General features: G+C 41.2%; 1 protein-coding gene across 1 annotated transcript; it reads left to right on the top strand.

Moving 5' to 3' along the window:
- Positions 1–86: 86 nt before the first annotated feature.
- Positions 87–20163, top strand: LOC137163758 (cathepsin E-like). Its single transcript, XM_067564039.1, has 9 exons — positions 87–221; positions 399–576; positions 4297–4414; positions 6074–6192; positions 8422–8621; positions 9733–9855; positions 10654–10798; positions 18688–18786; positions 18875–20163. The coding sequence occupies exons 1-9, from the start codon at positions 166–168 to the stop codon at positions 19052–19054; spliced, it is 1218 nt and encodes a 405-aa protein (XP_067420140.1). The 5' UTR covers positions 87–165; the 3' UTR covers positions 19055–20163.
- Positions 20164–21506: the final 1343 nt, after the last annotated feature.

The following is a 21506-nucleotide window of genomic DNA, read 5'->3' as shown; positions in this document are numbered from 1 at the left end:
TACACAAACCAATGGTTTGTCCTAGAACAACATTAATAAGGGTTCTGCCAAACCACTGACCTCCTGAGATTGATTGACCTGGCTAACAGCCCTTTGTTGTCCAATCCGTATAAAAGAGAGTACTAAGTATATGAATGCCATATAGATTTCCAACCACCTGGAGCCATGAAGGTACTATTAGTGACTCTGGTTTATATTTCATTCATCTTAGCTATAGAAAGGTAAGAAAGCATTTCAAGTAACACAAAAGGGTCCTTTATAGTGCATTTTGTTCTCAGCTGATTTTTTGAAATTATCTCTGAGTGTTACCACAAATGCCATTTAAAAAAAAATTGGCATTTGAGTGATATAGAAAGGTAATCCAATTAAAATGATTTGGATTTATTTTGTTTGCTTAGGATCCCTTTAGTTCGATTTAAATCCATCAAGAGGCAGCTTCGAGAAAAGGGAGAACTCGAGGAATTTTGGAAAAATCATCAGCCTGACATTTTTGCTCGGAGGTATCTGCATTGCTTCCCTCCAGATATCTTTCTACCGGCTGGAACTGCTTCAGAAAGGCTATATGATTACATGAATGTGAGTACATTCTTGTGTAATGGAATCGAAAGGGTTATTTATTGTACCAAAGAAAGATTTTGTTCAGCACACTAGTTCTATTCTCTTGTATGAAGTTTTGCAAATTGAGATTAATTGTGTATCTGTTTAACCTAGATTATTTGCATCTTTATAAATGAGCTTGCCAGTTTGCAAAAGGCTGAACAAGAAACATACGTGAAATTAGGGTAGACATGGGACTTATCAAGAATTTCCTTTGAGGTTAGAAACTATGGTGCTGCAAAGAGTCACGTGGATCCCTGTTGACTTCATTGGGGCTTACATCTATGTGGGAGGCCACCAACATAGATCAGAAATCTGTTTGTTGACATGTTACAAAATAAACCAAAATCTCATCTTGTTTGAACATGTTAGGTCACAGATAAATTACTGTAAAAATCTGTGTTAATGAAGACTTGTAGGTAACATGAATGGAGTTTTTTCTATTATTATTTATTGTGCTCAAAGTGCAAAAGGTACTTCAGAGATTAAAATGTCAGGCCTGCCCTAGCCCTGAATAATTTCCCATCTAAACAGATCACAGATATGGGGGACTGGAGCTGGGTGGGATATTATATCACACAAGTGATTGAGCTTGTAAAAACTATGGTTCTTGGTTTAGAGCAGGGGTAGCAAATTATTTTTTGTCAAGGTCAAAATTTCTTGATCAAAGTCCAGACTCCAGAGAAAATAATAATAATTAATAATTAAATAAAAAGATTTGGGGGTCCATTCAAAAGTGTCTGGTGGTCCAGATTTGGCCCAAGGTCTGCTATTGACTACCCCTGGTTCAGAGTTTTGTTGGTTTTATAATTGATTGGCTATTTTGTTAACATTTATCAAAGGGGAGGACTAGATTTTACAGGCTTCCTGTAGGAGCTTGTGTTTGTATGCAAGAAGGTGGAAGCATGGCAGATTGGGTCGATGAGGAGGTTCCAGCATAGGGGGCCACAAGGAGAAAGACCCAGAGGTGAGCATGAAGGGTTAAAAACAGCTCTCTTTAGTACTAGAGCTGGCCAGAATTTTTCAAATATAGAATTTCTAGAAACATTTTTGCTGACCATTCGGATTTTGACAGAAAATGTCCTGAACGTTTTTGTTGAGAATATTTTGTTGCTTCTTTTAAAGTGGCAGTTGAGCTGGTCCAAAAATGCTGATGTTTAAAAAAAAACCCCAGTAACAATAGTCGAAAAATGTCTGTGAAACCTTGTATTGTTTTTTTTGACTAGCTCTACTTACAACCAGTCAGCAACACTCCCACTCTCGCCAGAGGGAAGTGTAGGTAATGACCGGAGTGGCCCTGAGGCAAGCCCTGCCCTAAGGGGAGATAACAAGAGTTGTGTCCCTGAGGAGGGCCGTGTCCTGGCCTGAGTGGAGGTAGAAGTGGGCGAGGGGGGAGCCCTGAGGCAAGCACTGCCTGAGTGTAAGGGGGGATGGGCAGCACTGAGGCCACCTGCACCCTGTGAATTGCTCAATCTTTTTCTCTCATCTTAACGGTTTTAAAAATGGAACTGATCAAGTATTTAGTTTTTCCCAAAGTGGCAAATGCACAAGCTGAGCACTCCAAACTCCCCCCACCACTGGCAGTTTGACTATGAGCACAGTTGAGCAGATTCTATCTATAATTCAGCTCTATCCCAGATGAACAGGTCCAGAGGAAGCGCTACTCATTGGGGGCCCTAAGCAGGAATATTTTTGCCCTCTCCCACACAACACATAGGCATTAGGGGGCCCCCTCAAGCTGCTCGGGGCCCTCAGCAATTACTTCGTCTGCTTATGCCGACTCTGAACAGGGCAAACTGCTATGAAACAAATTTCATATACACTTCCACACACCAATCACATTAAAAAACCCTCAACGGTAACATTTCTGATTTTGCTTCTTAGGTTTTAACTGATGAGCATTTTGTGACGATACAAATCTAGAAAAGCAACTGCTAGTAGAATGATTTATATCCTTACTGTTTCACTTGTAAGCGGAGGGATTACTTAATTTAAACAAAGCTTCCCGCTTATGAATTATGGTCCTTCTGCCTCTCCAGCTTTGCATAATGACATCTCTGTGTCCAGTATCAAGGGACCACAAGGGAGTCTGGGTACACTTTTCATTTTGTAGCATATAATAAATAAATAAATTAAATAAATAACACTCTATGACACAGTTAGAATAAAGCAGGATCCCACTTCCACCAGTGATGACAGATGAGGGGAAAGCTAGTGACTGGAAATGGTGAGCCTCAGGGTGAAGTTAAAAGAACAGAAGCCTCTTAGGTGATATAGTCGATGAGGTGCATTGTGGTGAATCTTAACTTTTTTCTTTACTATAGAAAAATTCTTAAATCTTCATCTCCTCATGGAGTGATGTAGTTGGAAGGGCTTGCTTAGCCCTGTCTGAATGCTTATCATGGTATCTAGAGAAAGTTATGGATCATGCCCCAAAGGCGTTTTCAGTTTTAAACATGCAGGCAATAATACTTTACACAAATAACTTACTAGGTAACTGAATCTCAAAATGTGGCAGGTTTTTCTAATTAACTCTATTATTTGTATTTATTATTATTAATGCACAAGGTGCTGTACAGAGACTGATAAAAAGGACCCTGCTCTGAAGAATTTACAATCTAATTTTACAGATGATGCAGTAAAGTGATAAACAATAGTGGGAGAGGACAAGGGTTACGGCAATTAATAAAATCATGCAGCGACATGGCATGTGCTCATCTAGATGTTCTATCACACATAGCTCATGCTGCTGTTTTTACTGGTTTGTTTCATTTAGAATGTAAGTTTTTGGGGCAGAGACCATGTTCCATTCAGTGTTGAGCACATTAATGTCAATGAATGCACTAATAATAAACATTCAAATATTTGCTTCATTACAGAATCTTTTGGCACTGAATATGCTTTTCTATCTGCATCAGATGCCAGAAATGCCTATTCCTAAAAATAGATCTCCTAATGGGGCAGTGCTGTTCCATAGGCAGATATGGGCACTAAGCACTTGGAGCCTGAAAGTTGATAAACTACGTCAGAGTTCACATGTTCCCAGATTATCTCCATCTGTCTTTTATACAGAAGAGCCTTCTGTATTTTCTATATCCATGTGATAAGTTTTTTGTGGTGCATCAGATGGAATCTTAAGCAGAGACTGAATTTGATCAGCTTGCTTTAATTTACTGATTACTATAGACTCGAATACATTCAAATAAAAATAGACAGTTATGTGTCCCAGTGAGGTAACAGTTGCATTGTCAGTTGAGTTAATATTCAGAGCTTTCTAAAATCACTAGGGCTACATCTTGCATTGCTTACTAGGATGAAGCTCCCAGAACTTCCTCTTGTCTTCCATAGGAGTTTTGCTGGAATTATTGCAGGATTTTGCCTATAGTTTATAAGAGTTTGAGATTTGATTTTGCTTCCATTTGAGCCAATGGAAAAACTCCCATTGGCTTCAATGGGAGCAGGATTGACTTCTTGCTCTGAAGTGTTTACAAGATATGCCACATCCCAAAAACTATCTTAAATGGCTACTCATGTGACCAGAAAGAATTGGTTGCCTGGAAGAGGTGGCATTTTAATTAAAAGTCCAATCAAATTGGACTGGAAACACTGAGGATATTTTATATTTTACCTTTGTCTATCTTTTCAAGGATAGTGTGCATTGATACAGCACTAAACTGACTGAGTGTATTTTTCCCCCAGGCCCAGTACTATGGGGTGGTAAGCGTTGGCACCCCACCTCAGAAATTCACAGTGGTGTTCGACACTGGATCATCCAACTTTTGGGTCCCTTCAGCTTATTGCATCAGCGAAGCCTGCAGTAAGAGATGTTATGTTCCTTTGAGCTTTTAATGGTTTAATTCACCTTTTAAAGTAGCTCCCTGGCAATTAATGCACTTTGTTGGAAAATGTGTTTACCTGAAAAGCAAATACATTTCTTGAGTGTTCAGTAGACTCCGATATACCTTCACATCACAACCCTTGTTTACAACAGTTATACTGAGGGGCTCACTTGCAGTTTTGTTCATGTTGTGCAACAGTGGAGGGAGTCAGTATGTTCCCGTGATGTACAGATTTATTCCAGTTTTGCAAGCTCTGGAATTTGTCATAGCTAGTTACATACAACAGGGAGGAGAGACACAAAGTGTGAGGTGAAACGATTAATCCATTTCCATTATACTGGTGAGGTGGGTAAGGAAAAGGAGTCAATAGAAAGAATGTCTATGTTGCTTATCTCAGAGTTAGCTACTGAGCTATACTAATATGTCCATTACACCCCACACAATTTATGTGGTGGTGAATAAGCCTCAGAAACAGCATTCAGACTTTGTGCTGCCAGAGACATCTGAGACAAGAGAAGATAGAGAGAAATCTCAGAGTGAATTACTGGAATCTAAAGGCTATAGATGTCCCCATTAGGGAGAAATGACTGGGTTAATATTTGAGTGGTATTTTTATTTAGGAGCACAAACATCTGGATAATATTCATAACCTCAGATATGGATCTTAATCTGATTGGAGTATCCAGCTGTCTCCACCCCCATCCCTCGATAGGTCTGGGTACTGGGTACTCTGTGAGTAGGTGCAATCATCTGGGAGAAGATTTTTGCTCTCCCAACAACTCTCCCCCTCTTCCTGGCAAGCGGCATTCATCCTGCCACTAAAGAGTGTGGGTGGGGGGAGGTAATGCGTGCATGGCTTTATTTACATCAATATTGGGACAAAGAGCACTCAGTAACCTTGGACATGATATCCAAACCCTCAGTATCTTTTCCTGGGGTGGGCATCTTCTCTCTCTTATGCAGCATTGGAAGCGGAAAGGCTCCTTTTCCACTGCTGCTGCTGCTACTACACTGACGTTTGGACTCTGGAGTTGAAAGATGTCTCAGAGTTCACTGGGCTTAAGGAAAATTTGAAAGGCTTTGTGGAAGGAGTAGGTAGGCTTTGCTGAGCATCTCCTAAAGAAACAGGATGTGTAGAGCAGAAGAAGGAGAAAGCAAGATTCTGCCCTCTATATATGTCAGGAAGATGGTGGGGGAGGATCAGTTTGGAGTCCCTTATTGGCTCAGTCATTGGGTTACTATTTTAAATTACATTCCTCCTATGCCTCACCATTGCCATGATGTGCACCTCCTGCTGCTGCAGCTGCTAATTGACATTCAAATACCTTGAAAATCTGAGGCAAAAGAAATGTGAAAAAGTTTTTAAAAAAATCTGTGGAAATAGCTGGACTTCTTTTAAAATGTATTTTTGGCGCAGAAAGGAAATAGCTCAATTGTAGAGATATTTTCAGAACATGGAGAAAATGGCAGGACTTATGGGATGTGGGGACTCTTGCCTGCTTCCCTTCATGTATAATTTTGCTTCTCTAAACAATGTGTTTTGTTTGACTATCTATCAGCTAGTCCTGTGTTTCAGAAATCTGGTATGTTCCCGATAACCTTATCTCCAGTGTTAAGGGTGAGGTTTTTTTCTACAGGGTTTCATCAAAAATTCAAATCATTTAAATCAAACTCCTATCAGCATGGAGGGCAGCCCTTTTCTCTACAGTATGGTACTGGGCAGCTTCTAGGCATTGCTGGCAAAGACACACTACGGGTGAGTAAAACCCTAATATCATTATCATCATCGCTCTCTATATTGGGTGCTTATGGCTTTCCAGGTGGTTAAGATGTTGGATTGACCTATAAAGCCCTGAATAGTCTGGGGCCTGCCTTACTTGGGGAGAGAGACATTTATTCATGTCATATTGCCACAGATGCTATCAGTGTAGAAGCTTGAGTTGTAGCTCCTTGGGGATGGAGTAGGGAGAGTGAAGGAGAGAGCTGTGAGCATGGTGTTTTCTGTGAGGAGCTCTGGGCTTCAGAAGTTACTGGTCCAAAACAGCACAAATCTGCTGACCTTGAGCAAGGCCTAACTGTATGCCCAGGGCTTTGAGGGTAAGTCTTGGTGTTTGTTACAAGATAGGTATGGCTTAAGTTTGATTTTATCTTTGGTTTTGGGATGAGGAGCAAGCTGCTAGTTCATTCTTTCTATCTGACTGTCAGTTTATAGCAAATGTGCTTAGAGCCTAGAGACGACACTTTTTCATGTATTCTAGATTAAATCCTTCAAAACTTCTTTAACGCAAAGTTCAGCTTGTCAGAGAGGCCCCAGAGCTTTCTGAAACATTGTGTTCAGCAAAACTTCAACCGCTGAAAACCAGGAAATACAAAGTTAAGGTACAAGCCACTCCTGCAATGCAACCCTAACTCTGCCCCCATGGAGCTAGCAATAGCCACTGGGAATGGTTCAGCAAATGGGATGCACCATAATAAGTAGCCAGGAGGAAATTCTAAGAGGCTATTCCATTATTTGTGTTTTGTTCCACAGATTTGAATTCAGCTGCGTTCACTGTGTTAGGTGTAGTTGTCCTGAATGGTGGAGGGCTTACATTGGAGCAAGCTGGCACAATTGTTACTGTGATATGACGAGAAATGTATGAATATATCAAAGCATCATGAATGACTCATTTGAATGCTGACTTCTGTAGATTGTGTCAATGGTGGTGCACGGGGGTGATCCTGTCTTATGGATTGTCAGCAGTGTGGTGGCATACATGGCAGTGGTCTCTAGGGTTTGGTGAGGAGTCAGTGAAGGCAGTATCTCAGAAGGAATGCTCAGGCAAGGGTTGAAGGGGAGGTAACATTTAGCTAGTCTGGGGTGGTTTGTGTGGAGTAGGCTCAGTGTTTGACTGTAGGCCAGGTGTAAGTAGCTCCTATTTACTACACGAGACCTAAACCTGAGTTTTGCCCCAGCAAAGACTTTGTCCTACAGTGCTTGTGTGCTCCTGGCTCAAATTATCCCAAATTTGGACCAGTAACCGTACCTCATATTTCCATAAGGCACAGGACATTTCAAGACAATCTGAGTTAGCATGTGCATTTTAGAGCACTTAGAATGGTTGTCTTTTCAACAATAAGTGATTCAAACTTCACTATAGCAAAGCAGCTGGTTCACACGAGCAGCGCTGCCAGTCCACTATAATAATATAAACAAACACTTTGAAATTAGAAAAGGGTATGTCTAGTGTTAGATTTTTTCCTGAGAGCACAGTCACATATAGCCCTGTTGCAATATGACATAAAGAGAAATGCACGACGTGTAGTCCTGGAATAATTGTATCTTGTTCCAGCATGGCCCTTCATGTCTCCTGTTTTAGAAAACTTTTGGATAGACCAGTATTAGGACAGACATCTTCCACCTTGCCTTTCCCCTTTGCTCGTCAGAGGTTTTCTGGTATGAGTTTATGAACAAATGGCAGCAGAATTAGATCATTAGAAGAGAATTGCTTTCTCAACTATAACTAGGGGCAGGTCTACACAGCCGGCAAAATTTGGTGGCAGTTGACGGGAGTTATGCAAGCTATGCAGAATAGCTTGTGAACTCCCGTAAACTTCGTAACTTTCCTTTAGCGTGCCGTTTCCACTGCGCTGTGCTGACGGGAAATGCGTACCTGTCGATGCAGCACTACGCTTTTTGGGGAGGTTGTTTTATTAAATCGACTTCCAGATCGACTGAGCATGTCTTCACTGCTGCTCAGTAGAACTGGAAAAATCAATCTGACAGCGGCGAATTTGCTGCCGTCAGTGTAGACATAGCTTAGGTCTTCAGTAGTGCAAAGCATGCTAATATTAATGCAACTAACAGAGTTGCCTGAAAGCTCTGTACATTACATTTGATAAAACTAATAAACCTGATCACCTGATGTGTATATACAATGTGGTTATTTCATGTAATCTACTATGACTTTACTTTTCATTTATTCCCTTTTGTAATAACAAACAGATTAGCAACCTTTCCATCCACGGACAGGACTTTGGAGAGTCTATCTTTGAGCCAGGCATGACCTTTGCTCTTGCACATTTTGATGGAGTGCTGGGTTTAGGATACCCTTCTTTAACAGTGGGCAGTGCTCTTCCAGTATTTGACAGTATAATAGAACAACGTCTGGTAGAGGAGCCAGTGTTTTCCTTCTATTTGAACAGGTCAGTTTTTAACACCAAGTAAAGGGACACTGTCAAAAGAAGAAAATTTATTTTAAATGTAGATGAAGAAAACCATTCATTTTTAGATATTTTTCATCTCTAAAAAGGACATTTTCAGGAGCATGTCTAAATAAAAGCACCAGTGAAGGAGCATAGTAACTAAAATAATATTTACAGAAATGCTATTAAACTTATATCTTTGAAATAAACACTAATATATACACTGTATAATACATGATTGATGCAAAGCACCGAGAACTCCAAAGAAGTGTTCTGATCTACCAATATGATGAATAGCCCACATATGAAACTTTTTTTAAATTAAAAATGGGCTTTAAAAAAAAAATAAAATGTGTTCAAAGAAATTTTTCATTGTTTTGAAAATTTTCAATTGGATTAGTTTTCTTTTTAAATCCACTTTTTTGTTTGACACAACAAAAAAAATCAGTTTAATATTTTAAGCTGTTTTTTCATTTTATCTTCCCTCCCCTTTCCTTTTTTCCATTTTGCCACTGAAAAAGTGGAATGAAAGGAAAAAGGAGAAAAAGCAAACAACTAATTTATTTTGCTGAATCAGAAAATTTTGAAAATGTTTATAAAACATATTTACCAACTTTTGACCAGCGCTAGTGAGAACAGTTACAGCTGACTTTCTTACAGTGTCTTGGGCACAAGAGTTGTTTCATCAGCTAGTGGAGATGAACAGAACTGCAGCGCTGCAACCAAGTGGCAGTATTTCAGAAGAAAAGGGGCTATGTTCTAATCTCAGTTACACCGAGAGGAACTCCATTTCAATCAGTAGATTTACCCTGGATTTATACTGGGGTAAGCAAGATCAGATAGTGGTCTAAGGCACTTCTAATCTCACTCCTAAACCCTCTACAACCATTCACATTTTTAGTAAAGGGTTTAGACTGGAGGCTCCAATTTGGGGCCATTTCTAGTCTAGTTATAATAAAAAAAATGAGAAGTCTTAGACTTCCTTGGAACATACACATTTGAAAAAGATGTGTAAAGGTTTGAAATGAAAGCTGATTTCTCGCTCCGCCCCCATGTCCCACTTACATTTCACATCATCCAGTTTATGTATTTATTTGTTTGATCTTTTTAGAGGCGAAGACGTTGAAAATGGCGGTGAATTGATACTGGGGGGTGTAGACCATTCCCTTTACAAAGGTTCAATTCACTGGGTCCCACTTACTGAGAAAAGCTACTGGCAAATTCATGTTAACAAGTACGTATGCATGTATATAAATCTGAGGAGACTGTGCCTCTCTGTGTAGGCCTCTGAAGAGGGAAATATTTGATGGTCCTCCATTAAAAATCCAAGAAATCTGTGCTGCAGTGGCCACCCTGGATGTACTGCCTCTAAGAAGAGTGCTCCTGGGAAAGATACAAAGATAATCAGTGTATCCAGGGCTGCAATAATATCTCTGGAAGCACTAACTTTGGTGGCTGGTACTTGAAGGAATGTCCTTTATTAACAGGTCACACTAAAGGCCTAATGGAGTTCAGAGAGAATTGTGGGAATCCTTACTCTCCTGGGTAAGGACTATGCACATGACCTGAAGGCACTGAGTTCAATTCCTGGCTTGCCACAGTCTTCCTGTGTGACTGTGGTCTAGTCATTTAGCCTTGACATTCCTCAGTTCCTACTGTTTAAAATTATTGTGATGATAATAGTTCCCTACCCTTGGATACATTCACCGATGTTTGTGAGATACTCAGAGGATATATTGATTGGGGTCCTATAAATACTCAGATCAGTGTTGGACCTTAAGCTCCTACATGTTCAGAAGAGCAGGTGACACATACGTGAATTATTTCCAAAGCTCTTTTGCCCTCGTTCTCTGTGAACACTATCCCTCTTTTAGAATCAGGACATTTCTAAAGTTAGTGTAAATGTTGAACCACACGCTCGTATTGCACCTGGCAGCATAGCCTTGCTTAAATTCCCTGCTAACTCTGCCATCACTCTTAGCATATCTGCATTCTGTTTAAAGTGTGTGTGTTTTGTTTTTTTCACATGCAGTGTGAAAATCCAGGGACGGATTGCACTTTGCTCTCATGGTTGTGAAGCCATTGTTGATTCAGGCACTTCTCTTATTACCGGCCCCTCTTTACAAATAAGACGACTTCAGGAATATATCGGTGCCAGTCCAACACAATATGGAGAGGTAAAAACCATAGAATGAGGAAAAAACCTCAGAGGAAGAGGTAGTGATTTGATACAAATGCTGATGTGTATGTGTGGGGAGGAGGGGGGACAGGAAAAGAGAGAAAATAATCAAAATTAGGCACAAAGTAAGGTGTTGGAGAAAAATCTGCTGCCTGTACAGAGATGAAATCACAACAAGATATTTGATTTGTGTTGTTTTTCATCCTTCCCTGCCCCCTCTGTTTCCAAGGTACCTCTTCCCTCATTAATGACACATATGGATCTATTAGAGGCATCTGTTTAAGGAAATGTTCTGTTAAGCATGTTCAGGTGATCATGGCATCATATGAAAGATCTACTACCTTATTGTAAATCAAGGGATAATTACCTTACCTAGGTCATATGGCATGACTGTTAACTCCTTAAAGTCCAGGAGCAGTTCCAGGTTGACTATCAGTCAGAATCAGGAAATTAAGATTAAAAGGTATCTGAATGACAGACCTGTAACAATTTCATCGAAGGCCCTGGTGTCAGTTGAGCTCATGAGAGCTAACGTTCTTGTTACCAGAACCCCTAGAGGGGGACACAGTTCTATAATTCAGACTCACACTCTGGTTCATTTTACTGTAATATGTGGCTCTGAGAGCCAGATCTGTCCGTATCCCTGTCTTCCATCCTCCATCTCTCCCTCTTCTGCACACTCCCATTCTCTCCCTGTTATTTTTCTCATTCCCCCTTCTCTTCCCTGCTCGGCCTCTCCTCCCACTTTCTTCTTCCCTCCCTCTATTTTCCTTGTTCTCTTCCCTGCTGCTGCATCTTCACCTTCTGCAGCATCCTGTTGCTGTCTCCTCCATGCTGTCTCTACTCCGTCTCCTTTCCTCTCAATCTCTCTATCTACTCCCCACCACCTGCTGCTTTCCATATGATGCTCACTCTCCATATCTCCCTGCTTCTGTTCCCCTCCCCACTATGCCATTCCCTCCCAGCTGCTGCCTCTCTGCCCTCAGAACAGCTTCACCATCTCCTTTAGGGACCTCTCCTTTGATGTCAAAACAGTTTGCTTCTTCACTTCATGGTTTGTCAGTCTGTATGCTTGTGGATATATTGATTCCTATATGCATTTATATGATAGTCCCAGACAGTCTGGGAGCATGTGTAATTCCATGGGCAAATTAATGACAGAAAGGTAAGAGAGGTGTCATTTGAGTCATAAAAATCTACAAAATCATAATTTCAGTGGTATCACCTTCTGCGCTGACGCTTACTGGGAGGACCCCTCTACTCCCCGATTCAGACCTCCAGATTCTCTAGTTGATGGAGATTTTGATAATATGTCATCGGAAATGGGTTGAGCTAGGTATCATTCAAAGGTCTTTCTCCCATGAACACTATGAAGAATTATGTACATATATATTTTAGAAAATGCTTAAAAATCAAAGTTGTTTTTTAAATTATACTTTAACACAGGTTTGTCAGACCAGCAGCCCTCACAATTGTGGCTCTGGGCTGATAGTACTGTGTTATAAATTCATGATCAAAACATGGTACCTGATTAATAATTTTAAGGTTACACGTTAGTGTAAATGGAAGGAGTGCTTCAAGCTAATTTGCCATCGTTGGCAAAAAAGTGGTTCAGTGGTATTGATGATCACTTTATCAGTTTTATTTATTATGCCAAAACAGTAGTAATGAAGCTGGTTAAGGTGTCAGCATCCAGCCACAAATTACTGGAATCCATCCATAAATGTTATGCACATAGTTACATAACATATAACATAATTCATTACAATCACAAAGTATTTTATTACAAAATCCTGAGGGATTTAGTATAGTGACATTACCGTGAACCAAATTCTTGCAGGGAAAAAGTTGCAATGCGCTATAGAAGCACACACCCAAACACTCATTCCTTTTCAAAAATGCTACCTATATGTCCTCTTTGAAAAGCATACTGATATGTTTGAAGTAATTTCCCAAAGGCTACAGGACTTGAGACTGGTTCCACACATCCAGTGTACATTCTGCTGTCAGTGACCTATTGCACATGATGGAGAGCTGCAATATCACAGAACAGAGCAAGCAATTTGATGATGTTGAACTGGTGACAAAGCCAGCTCTCTGGATGGTACAGCAATATGTGAAGACGGTTGAGTCTTTGTTGCTCTTTATTTGAGATGTCATGACAGCTAATTGGAATTTGCACCTCACAACACTGCAAGATTTTGTGAAATACTTTTTTGCTTTAGATTTAACCAACTATTCTGTAATGATTTCCTGGTACCTCAGTGAAATAAGAGGTGTAGAAAAATCTGACACTGACATATGGGAGGAATTTTGAAAAGCGAATTGGGTTGTTAAAGGATGTGCACATGGTTCTGATGAAGCCCTAGAATATGAAAACAGAGCAATGAAAGTCACAGGAGAGAGATTGGTTGGGCATAACACAGCATCCAAATGCTCTTTTCCAGTTTTTCCTGGCAACCCCAGAATTCCACTGAATTTTGAATGAAATATTAAGCCTGGTTGGGATGATGTCCTTAGAAGTAACCAAGCACCCTCTAGACTCATTAGATGCTGTTAAATGCCAAGAAGGGGCAATTTTAAAACTACAGGGTGATCTTACTTGCACAGGCAACCCATTCACATATGCTGGATTGGAGCTCATTAATATCATGGTGAAAGCAGCCTTCAGTGATGATATATCTAAAGGTGGCAGTTGAATGGATTCTTTAGGTCATGACTTGTATGAAGACTTCAAAACCCAAAGAATTATCCAAGACTCCGTCAGTCTATGGAGTCCAATCAAGAAGAACAGATTAAAGCTGTGCTGCGGTGCAAAGAAGAAAGTCAGAGGGAAGGTGGAAGGAACTATTACAGAGCTCACCGTAGAAAGGTCATAGTTTGCTCATCTCCTGGTTGTGTACAGATCTCAACATGATGTTGATATGAGTCAGACTTTGAGAAAGTACAAGTTCTGCATGGTACCACGATCAATGTTCGAATGTGATGAATCAATGCACACGTGCCAGACAAAAAGCAAACTAATGCGTGGTTTTCTTAAGCCAGTACCTACTGACAATGTGACCAATATGTTACGCCAGCAGAGGCTTTTCAGCGTAGCAATCATAAATGGTATGGCTGAGATACAAGCTCTTAACAAACCAGAAAATGTTGCCAAGATTTGGTGGAATGCTTCATTATGAAACTACAGCAAAAATACTGGACCTATGACAGAGTCCATCACATACTTACACATACACACACACATATGCAAGGGAATCAATTAAAAATATTACCAGAAAGAAGAGACTCAATGGTATTGTACTTGTCCAATACAAAATCACTGACTCCACAAACATCTCCAATATCACAAGGAGGAAACTACTGTCTCATATTTGCATGAAGTATGAGTTAACTTCATAACTTGCAGGAAAAACACTCTAGTATGCAAAGCATTGCTCAAAAAAATTTATTGTCATATGGCAGAATGAAGCAGCTGCCTTATACTGTTCGGTGGAGTTTCTTCACAATTCCCATGAGAAGTCTGACACTAAAAGTACCTTGCATGCCATCAGTGCCACAGAGAGAGGTGCTACTAAACTCTAGGTTTTTGCACAAGACACAGATGTCCTAGCGCTCTTGAAATGCTACCCAAGGTTTTGGGAAGATTCTGGTTTTGCACCTGCTCCTGGGAAACAGAATTTCAGTATATGCCTCAGAGATGTGTTCCTATCACTCAGAAGTTGCAGCAATGCCAGGTTTCCATGCCCTTTCAGGATATGACATTCCTGGAAGATGGGCTGGAAAGACCAGAGTATCGTACTGGAAGGCATTTGATTCAGTCTTTGAAAACACTCTCCTCATTCTGAAGATGCTTGGAATGGCTGAGGCAGTCACTGATGAGGTCATAAATGCACTGGAGGTGTTTATATGCCAAATTTACCCTTTGAAGACACTTGCAGAGTTACATTGGTGGATATTTTCCAAGAAGCAGGCAAATGGAGAAAAATTGCTACCGACAATGGGTGCATTTATATCTGCTACCTAGAAAGGCAAATTATCAAGCAATGGAATGGTTCCAGGATGATTGAGCACATTCAAAACAACCCTTCCCTATAGGGCATGGATAGGTCTTGGAGAAGGGACTGATTGCACTAGCTATGTGTAAAATACCATGTGCTCCCACATCGGTCCTTCAGCTAATCAAATGCTTGTGTGCAAAGACCAGATGTTCACCACTCTGCAAATGTTTGAGCAGCAGCCTGCCTGGTATGGAGATGTGCAAGTGCATCACGGATGAGGATCAGTGTGACAATGTGTCTAGCTGGGGTGCCCGAGAAGGAGAAACCGATGATGACTTTGATGAATAAATATTTTTAGTTCCACATGTCAAGGCAACTTCCCTAGGATTACCAAAGATTAGTGTATTTTTATGTTAAAGTACCATTTAAAAAGCAATGATCATGTCATGTTTGTGGGAAAAAGGCTTTCGAATTATACCCAACATGAACCATTCCTAATGACCTTGTATTATCAAAATTTCCACCACCTGGAGGATCTGGAGCCAGGAGCCGGTGGGGCAGCAAGCACCCACTTCCCTGTCATGATGCAGAGTGATGCCATTGAAATGATGATTCTGTAGATTTTATTAATCAAATGACACTCCCTTATCTTTCAATCACTAACCTGCCCAGGGAATGAAAGTCTGCTACACTGTGTTCCCAGACTAGTACTGCTGAGCTGTCCTGTATGGAATGGTGTATGAAAACACTGCCACCTTGAGGTGTATTATAAATAGAATACAAGGCCAACAAATTGATTATAGCACATTAGGCCAGTGCTATACGGTTGAGTCCATTTCAGTGCTCCAGCTTCTCTTTTTGCTGTGTTCCACTTTTCTCTCGTACTTAATGGGTAAAACAAAACTATGAGTTCACATGACCTAACTCTTGCAACTTCTAAAGTACTGATGTAATAAGACAGCTAAATCCTACCCCTCTCTAGAGACAGCGTCTCTTGCTTTTACCAGCACGTTACTGTTGACCTTTGGCTGATATGCTGATTTAATTACTGCATTTCCCCAGCTTCAGCACCTCAAGTAAGGCAAACACACACGATTCTTATTCACTTTGGAATAATCTTCATTAAAGTTGATCCTGATACAAAACCACATATGAAAGCAACATGAAGATTGCACACAGTAATCCTGAAAATCAGGAATGTCAGAGATAAGGCAGAAAGCATAGTTTTATCTCAGCCCCCTTTTGGGCATATGTATGATGAGATATAGGCCCTGATTCACAACTCCAGTTTTAATCATGCAGTGTAATTCCAGTGATTTCCAATTTATTCAGGTCTCATATAAACCAGTTTTGTTTCCAACCTTAGATACAAATATAAAAGATTATATGTCATCATGTAAATAAAGGCTATATTGTAAATCATTTCTCTAAAGAGGTATTGTTAAGATTTTTCATTCAAACTTAGTTGTTTTAGGGCAAAATAAATAAAATAAACAAGGGCATGAGAGGGAGACTTTGTCACCCAAACTTTACATGCTTTTATATTTTCACAACTTGGAGTAAAATTTTAAACAATGTTAAAACAAAATATTTAGACAGGGACTCAATTCCTTTTTCAAAGTAATCTGAGCATAACATTGCATATCATTATTTTTGTTGATAGCACAGACAAGTCAAAATACACTGGGCCACATGCATCCTGATATAAGTGTTTGCAAATGCCATTGAATTCAATAGGTTTTGTAACCTTTTATACCACAGATGAACTTTTGTTTTAGACACAGTTTTTGTGTATGTGGAACTACCTTATGACTCGAGTTAGGTGAAATTTTTCAGCCAAAATTTTTTTCTGCAAAAAAATCACAGATTCAGCCACACCAAAAGGTTTTGCAAATTTGTGTTGGCTTAGCTGAATTGTTCATGTTGGGCAAAAAATTCCAAAAAATGTCAAAATGAAACATTTTAATTTTTTATATTGAAATGACTTTTTGTTCTGAAATTTCCTTCAAATTATTATTTTTTTTAAAATCTGAAACATTAAAAAACACTCAAAACTGAAATGAAACATTTTGGGTCAAATGAAATGTTTTGTTTGACCCAAAACACATTTTTTTAAAGACTTTTCAATTCACCAGAAATGTCAAAAAAATTCATTTCTGGTGTGAGACAAAACAATTTTTTTTTTAAAATTGAAATGGCAGTGAACTGAAAAATTTGTTACTTGGCCAGGTCTAATTTATGACTCTCATGTCTCACAATGCATTAGCCTGGCTTTGTTATATTGAGTCTCTATATTTCACAATATACTTAGGGTGACAACTGACATGAGTCCAATTTCAGGACAGCATGATCTCATTTGCAGGACATCGCAGGACACGGCGAAATTAAAATAAATAAATCCCTTTAATGTAACCATTTAACTAAATTATACATTCAGTAGCTAGCTGCTAGCTATTGATGTAGCTAGCTTGCTGGCAAAGTAAACAACCCTGTCCCATGGCCAGCCCCCACCCCTTCTGCCAAGGCCCCTTCCCACCTCGCACTACCCCTTCCATACCCCCACGCTCACCCGCCAGCCAGCCTGAGCCCCCTCCACTCCCCACCCCCGAGCCCAATGCAGAGCGGAGCAGCCCGGTCGCCCTCTCCCTTGACTCCCAGCCCCACACTGAGTGGAACAGCCAGGCTGGGCAGCCCCCCCAACTCCTAGTCCGTGTGGAGCAGAGCTGCCTGCCTGGGCAGCCCCCCTGCACTCCATATTTTGCAGGACATTGTGTAGTCGTTATGGGACACGGGACAAAGGATCCAACTGTGGGACTGTCCTGCAATTTGCAGGATGGTTCGTCACCCTAAATAATCTTTGGCGCTCTCTTGCTCCTGTTTCCCAGAATGCACTCCATGGACACACAAGATACTCGGGGAATATTTTCATAAACTAGATTTTTAAAAATATTCCTCCTGTTGTAAAACAACAAGCCAAAGCATCACAGCTTACAACGAAGCTCCCAGAGAGCATTGGACCATTCCAGAGGATGATCTAAAGTTCTTTAAATTTTTTAATGAACAGAGCAACTGTAGAGACAAAACCCCCTAACATGCTCACCCCAATAAAACAGAACAACAACAACAACAAAACAAACCCCACACAAACGCAAAACAAAACCCCCTCTCATATGTTTACTCTAAATTAGTGTAACATTTATAGCAGGAATGGGCATTCCAGATGGTGATTTGTCAGCTGTTGTTGGAATTCCACTCTAGTGTAGTGTAGTATAATACAGCACATAATATGCCCCATAGTCCTTCTGTACGGGTTCCCTACATCTGAAAATATGATGTTACTGTACAGTATGGGGAAAGGTTGTGGCTGTAAGCCACTCCCTGTGGGGGCTCTGAGAGACACTATACTGGAGGCAGCTACCAGGATCATGCTTGTGGCATGCTTCTGGGAGCATTGGAGTGGTGCAGTTAGCAGTGCCCGTTACAAGAGGCAATGTGAACTCATGCTCGAGCCTGGGTTTGCTAGCATATGTAGAGGGAGCAGGGGCCATGTCCTCAGACCCCTTTTTGAGCATCACCAGCACTGTTGTCAGCCCTAGATTCCCTGGGAGCTGAGAATTCTGTGTTTGACTCTGTGTGGGAGCTCAAAGAACATGAGGCCTCTTTATACACTCCCACCACGTGCACTCCTGTGAAGGCCATAATATAATCTTGTATGTTGTGACTATTAGGTATGAAGAAAATAAACGACAATACCAAATCAGACTGCAGATATTCTGGTTGCTAGGGTGATTCATAGGTTGATAGACTGATAACAATTTTGAATAAAAAGACAATTTAAAAAGAACCCAAACAAAAAAGTCCCACGTCAACCAATATATTGTGTTAGTTTGTTGTAGACTGCAGAAGACTGTCAAGCCTGCCACATATAAGTTTCACCATTGGACACAGAGAATACACTTTAACAGCAAAAGAGTATATAATAAAGGTACGTCTATAAATTCTAACAAATGTTATCTACCAAATTATGAGATGGTAAGATGTAATTTTACAGAGAAATGTGTTTTTAATTCCAGGAAACCATAGGAGAAAAAACCTTGTGCATCAGTGGCTTTCAGTCTCTGGATATTGCCACTCGTTCTGGTCAGCTATGGATTTTAGGAGATGTATTTATGTCTGTGTTTTATTGTATTTTTGACCGTGGAAATGATAGAGTGGGATTTGCAAAAACCTCTCATAGAAAGGATTATTTCTGAGGTCCTAATGGTGTCAGTTCTGCCTTAAACATGTTATTACAGGGATACGAAATATGTTTGCAGAGATGGGCCTGAACTAAAACCTTGGATCTGAATATTGCTCCCAAAAAATTTCATATGGGTTTAGGGTGGGTTTGAAAATGAATCCAAATTTTGAAGCTTGGTCTTATCTCTATACATTTGCAATTGAGACATTTATTTCTAAATCAGTGATTGAGAGCGTGAAAGCCCTAGGAAGGGCTGTGTCAAAAATACCTAGTGAATGTTTAAAACAATTTGCCTGTAGGATTTGCCTTGGGATGGGAGGGAAAGGGTGCTTGGGGATGACTGCTAAATAACGCAAAGCTGATTGTGTATCAGTTGCAGTTATGGGAACCTTATCCGAGTAGAGATGGGTACTTCCCTTGCTTGTCCATTTCAGCCTTCTGTTTCCTGACTAAATATTTTTTCTTGTTACCACTTCATTGTTTTTTATTTTTCTCATTCTTTGCTGTGGTTTTATTTCACCCTTTCTCCCTCTGCCCTTCACACACACTGAGCCTCAATCCCAACTCTTTTTACTGCTGTCACTTAAATGCAATTTTCTGCTCCTTACTTATTCTCTCTGACCTGTCTTTTCCCTCCAGTACATTCTCCTTTTCTACACTTTCTTTTTCCTTATTTGGTTATCATTTTGAAATTATTGGGTCTTCAGTCAGAGGCTGTCTTTAGTGCCTGACATCCCCACACCTTGATGGATTGAAACAGCTGTGACTGGCATCCACTTGCATGGCAAGAAATCGGACAGTGAAGCTGGCATTGCACAATCACTGCAAAGAGAGAGACTGTTCTGCGGGAATGACACAGCAGCATCACTTTGTCTCACGAAAGTTACAAAACTAGGACCCCAAATGCAGATCTGTGCTGGTCCTCATTTTGAGATACATCATTAGCAGCAGCGGTTTTGCAAGAGACGCAAAATAGTTCTGAGCCCCAGGTGGCCAAGCTGTTGTGTAATTGATTGAACAATAATGAATTTCTCTGATTTAGCCCTAGTTGAATATTTACCTTGCTTGTTAGATCTGAATCTAGCTATTAACATACAAATGAATAAAATTTGATCAAGAAAAACTGGTTTGAATTGGTGCTTTTTTTCATTTCATTTTACATTATCTTTCAATAGAAAATAAGAATGGCCATAGCGAGTCTGACCAGTGGTCCGTCTAACCCAGTATCCTGTCTTCTGACAGTGGCCAATGCCTGGTGCTTCAGGGGGAATGAACAGAACAAGCAATCATCAAGGGATCCATCCCCTGTCCGGGCCATCCCCTAACGAGGGCCATATTCTGCTCAGAGTTATGCTGTGTAGAACAGAGAGTGAACTTGTGCCACTGTTTGTGATGTAGAAGGACCTTCCCTTGGCTGTGAGGCATGGAGGAGAGGAAAAAAAGGAAGGAAAAATTCCAATGACACGAGAACGGAGGGGAGGGAAGCACATAGCCAATGCAATATGCTCCAAATGGCCCTTCATCTCCCACGAGAGCCATTGAATGTCCATCTGTGGCAATGCCACGTGCTCAGGTTTCTTTTAGGGAAGAACAGCTGTTGTAGGTAGCATATTCTGAACTAAAGCAGAAGGATATCCAGCCCCCCGGAGATTTTCAAGGATTACATAAATCCTTCAGTCTTATATCTGCCTGCAGCAGATGCCCAGGAAAAGCTTGGTTACTTTAGTTACCCAATATGCAATGTACCGTGGGTCTCTGGTGTCCAGGGGCCAATGCTTGCATTTGCCCCCTCCCACCTTATACGCCACCCGCGCAGGTAGGAGGGATCCCTGGCTCCTACCAAATGGCACCACCTCCCAGCTGCCCCAGGGAGGGGGAGGTCTGTACCTGTGGGGGGAAACGCTGCTTTCCTCCTCCTGTGCCCTGGGGACTTTCTGGTGCTCATGGTGGCAGTTCCCGCAGCTCTGGCCGGGCTCTGCTGCTACCCTGCTTCACACTTACCCACCACGCAGCGCCCGCCTCTCCCACTTCAGCCCCGCAGCCCAATCAGATCCAGCACCGGCTCCTCCTATCGGACTGGTGGGGGGGCCTCACCTCCTGGCCAGGAGGTTGCAGGGGGTGGAATTTCCTCCTCCTGGTCACCCACAGCTCCCCCCGCCTACCCCTGGGCTCCATCCAGCTGCCCCTCAGCGCCTCTTGTGGCCCCCCCATCCCCTGCATGTCATGAAGGGCCTGGCTGGCACCCAGGCCAGCGCCCAGTGGCCTAGTCCCCTCCCTCTCAATATGCCACTGCATCTTCCCTCCCCCCCCAATGCCCCTGGCCCCAAAACTATAGTGACCTCTTGCCTTGGGGGATTAGGACCATGTGGTGTCTCCCTCCAGCTGATTCACTGTTTGCACCAACCCTCTCCTTCCCTCTCCCTTTATTTGGTTTTGAAGCTAGTTAAGCCCCGCCTACCACAAGG

This window comes from Emydura macquarii, unplaced genomic scaffold, assembly GCF_026122565.2.
Source record: "Emydura macquarii macquarii isolate MOO-44397 ecotype Brisbane River unplaced genomic scaffold, CSIRO-AGI_Emac_v2 contig_2636, whole genome shotgun sequence".
Classification (NCBI taxonomy): domain Eukaryota; kingdom Metazoa; phylum Chordata; order Testudines; family Chelidae; genus Emydura; species Emydura macquarii.
This window is presented reverse-complemented; position numbering and strand designations above follow the sequence as displayed.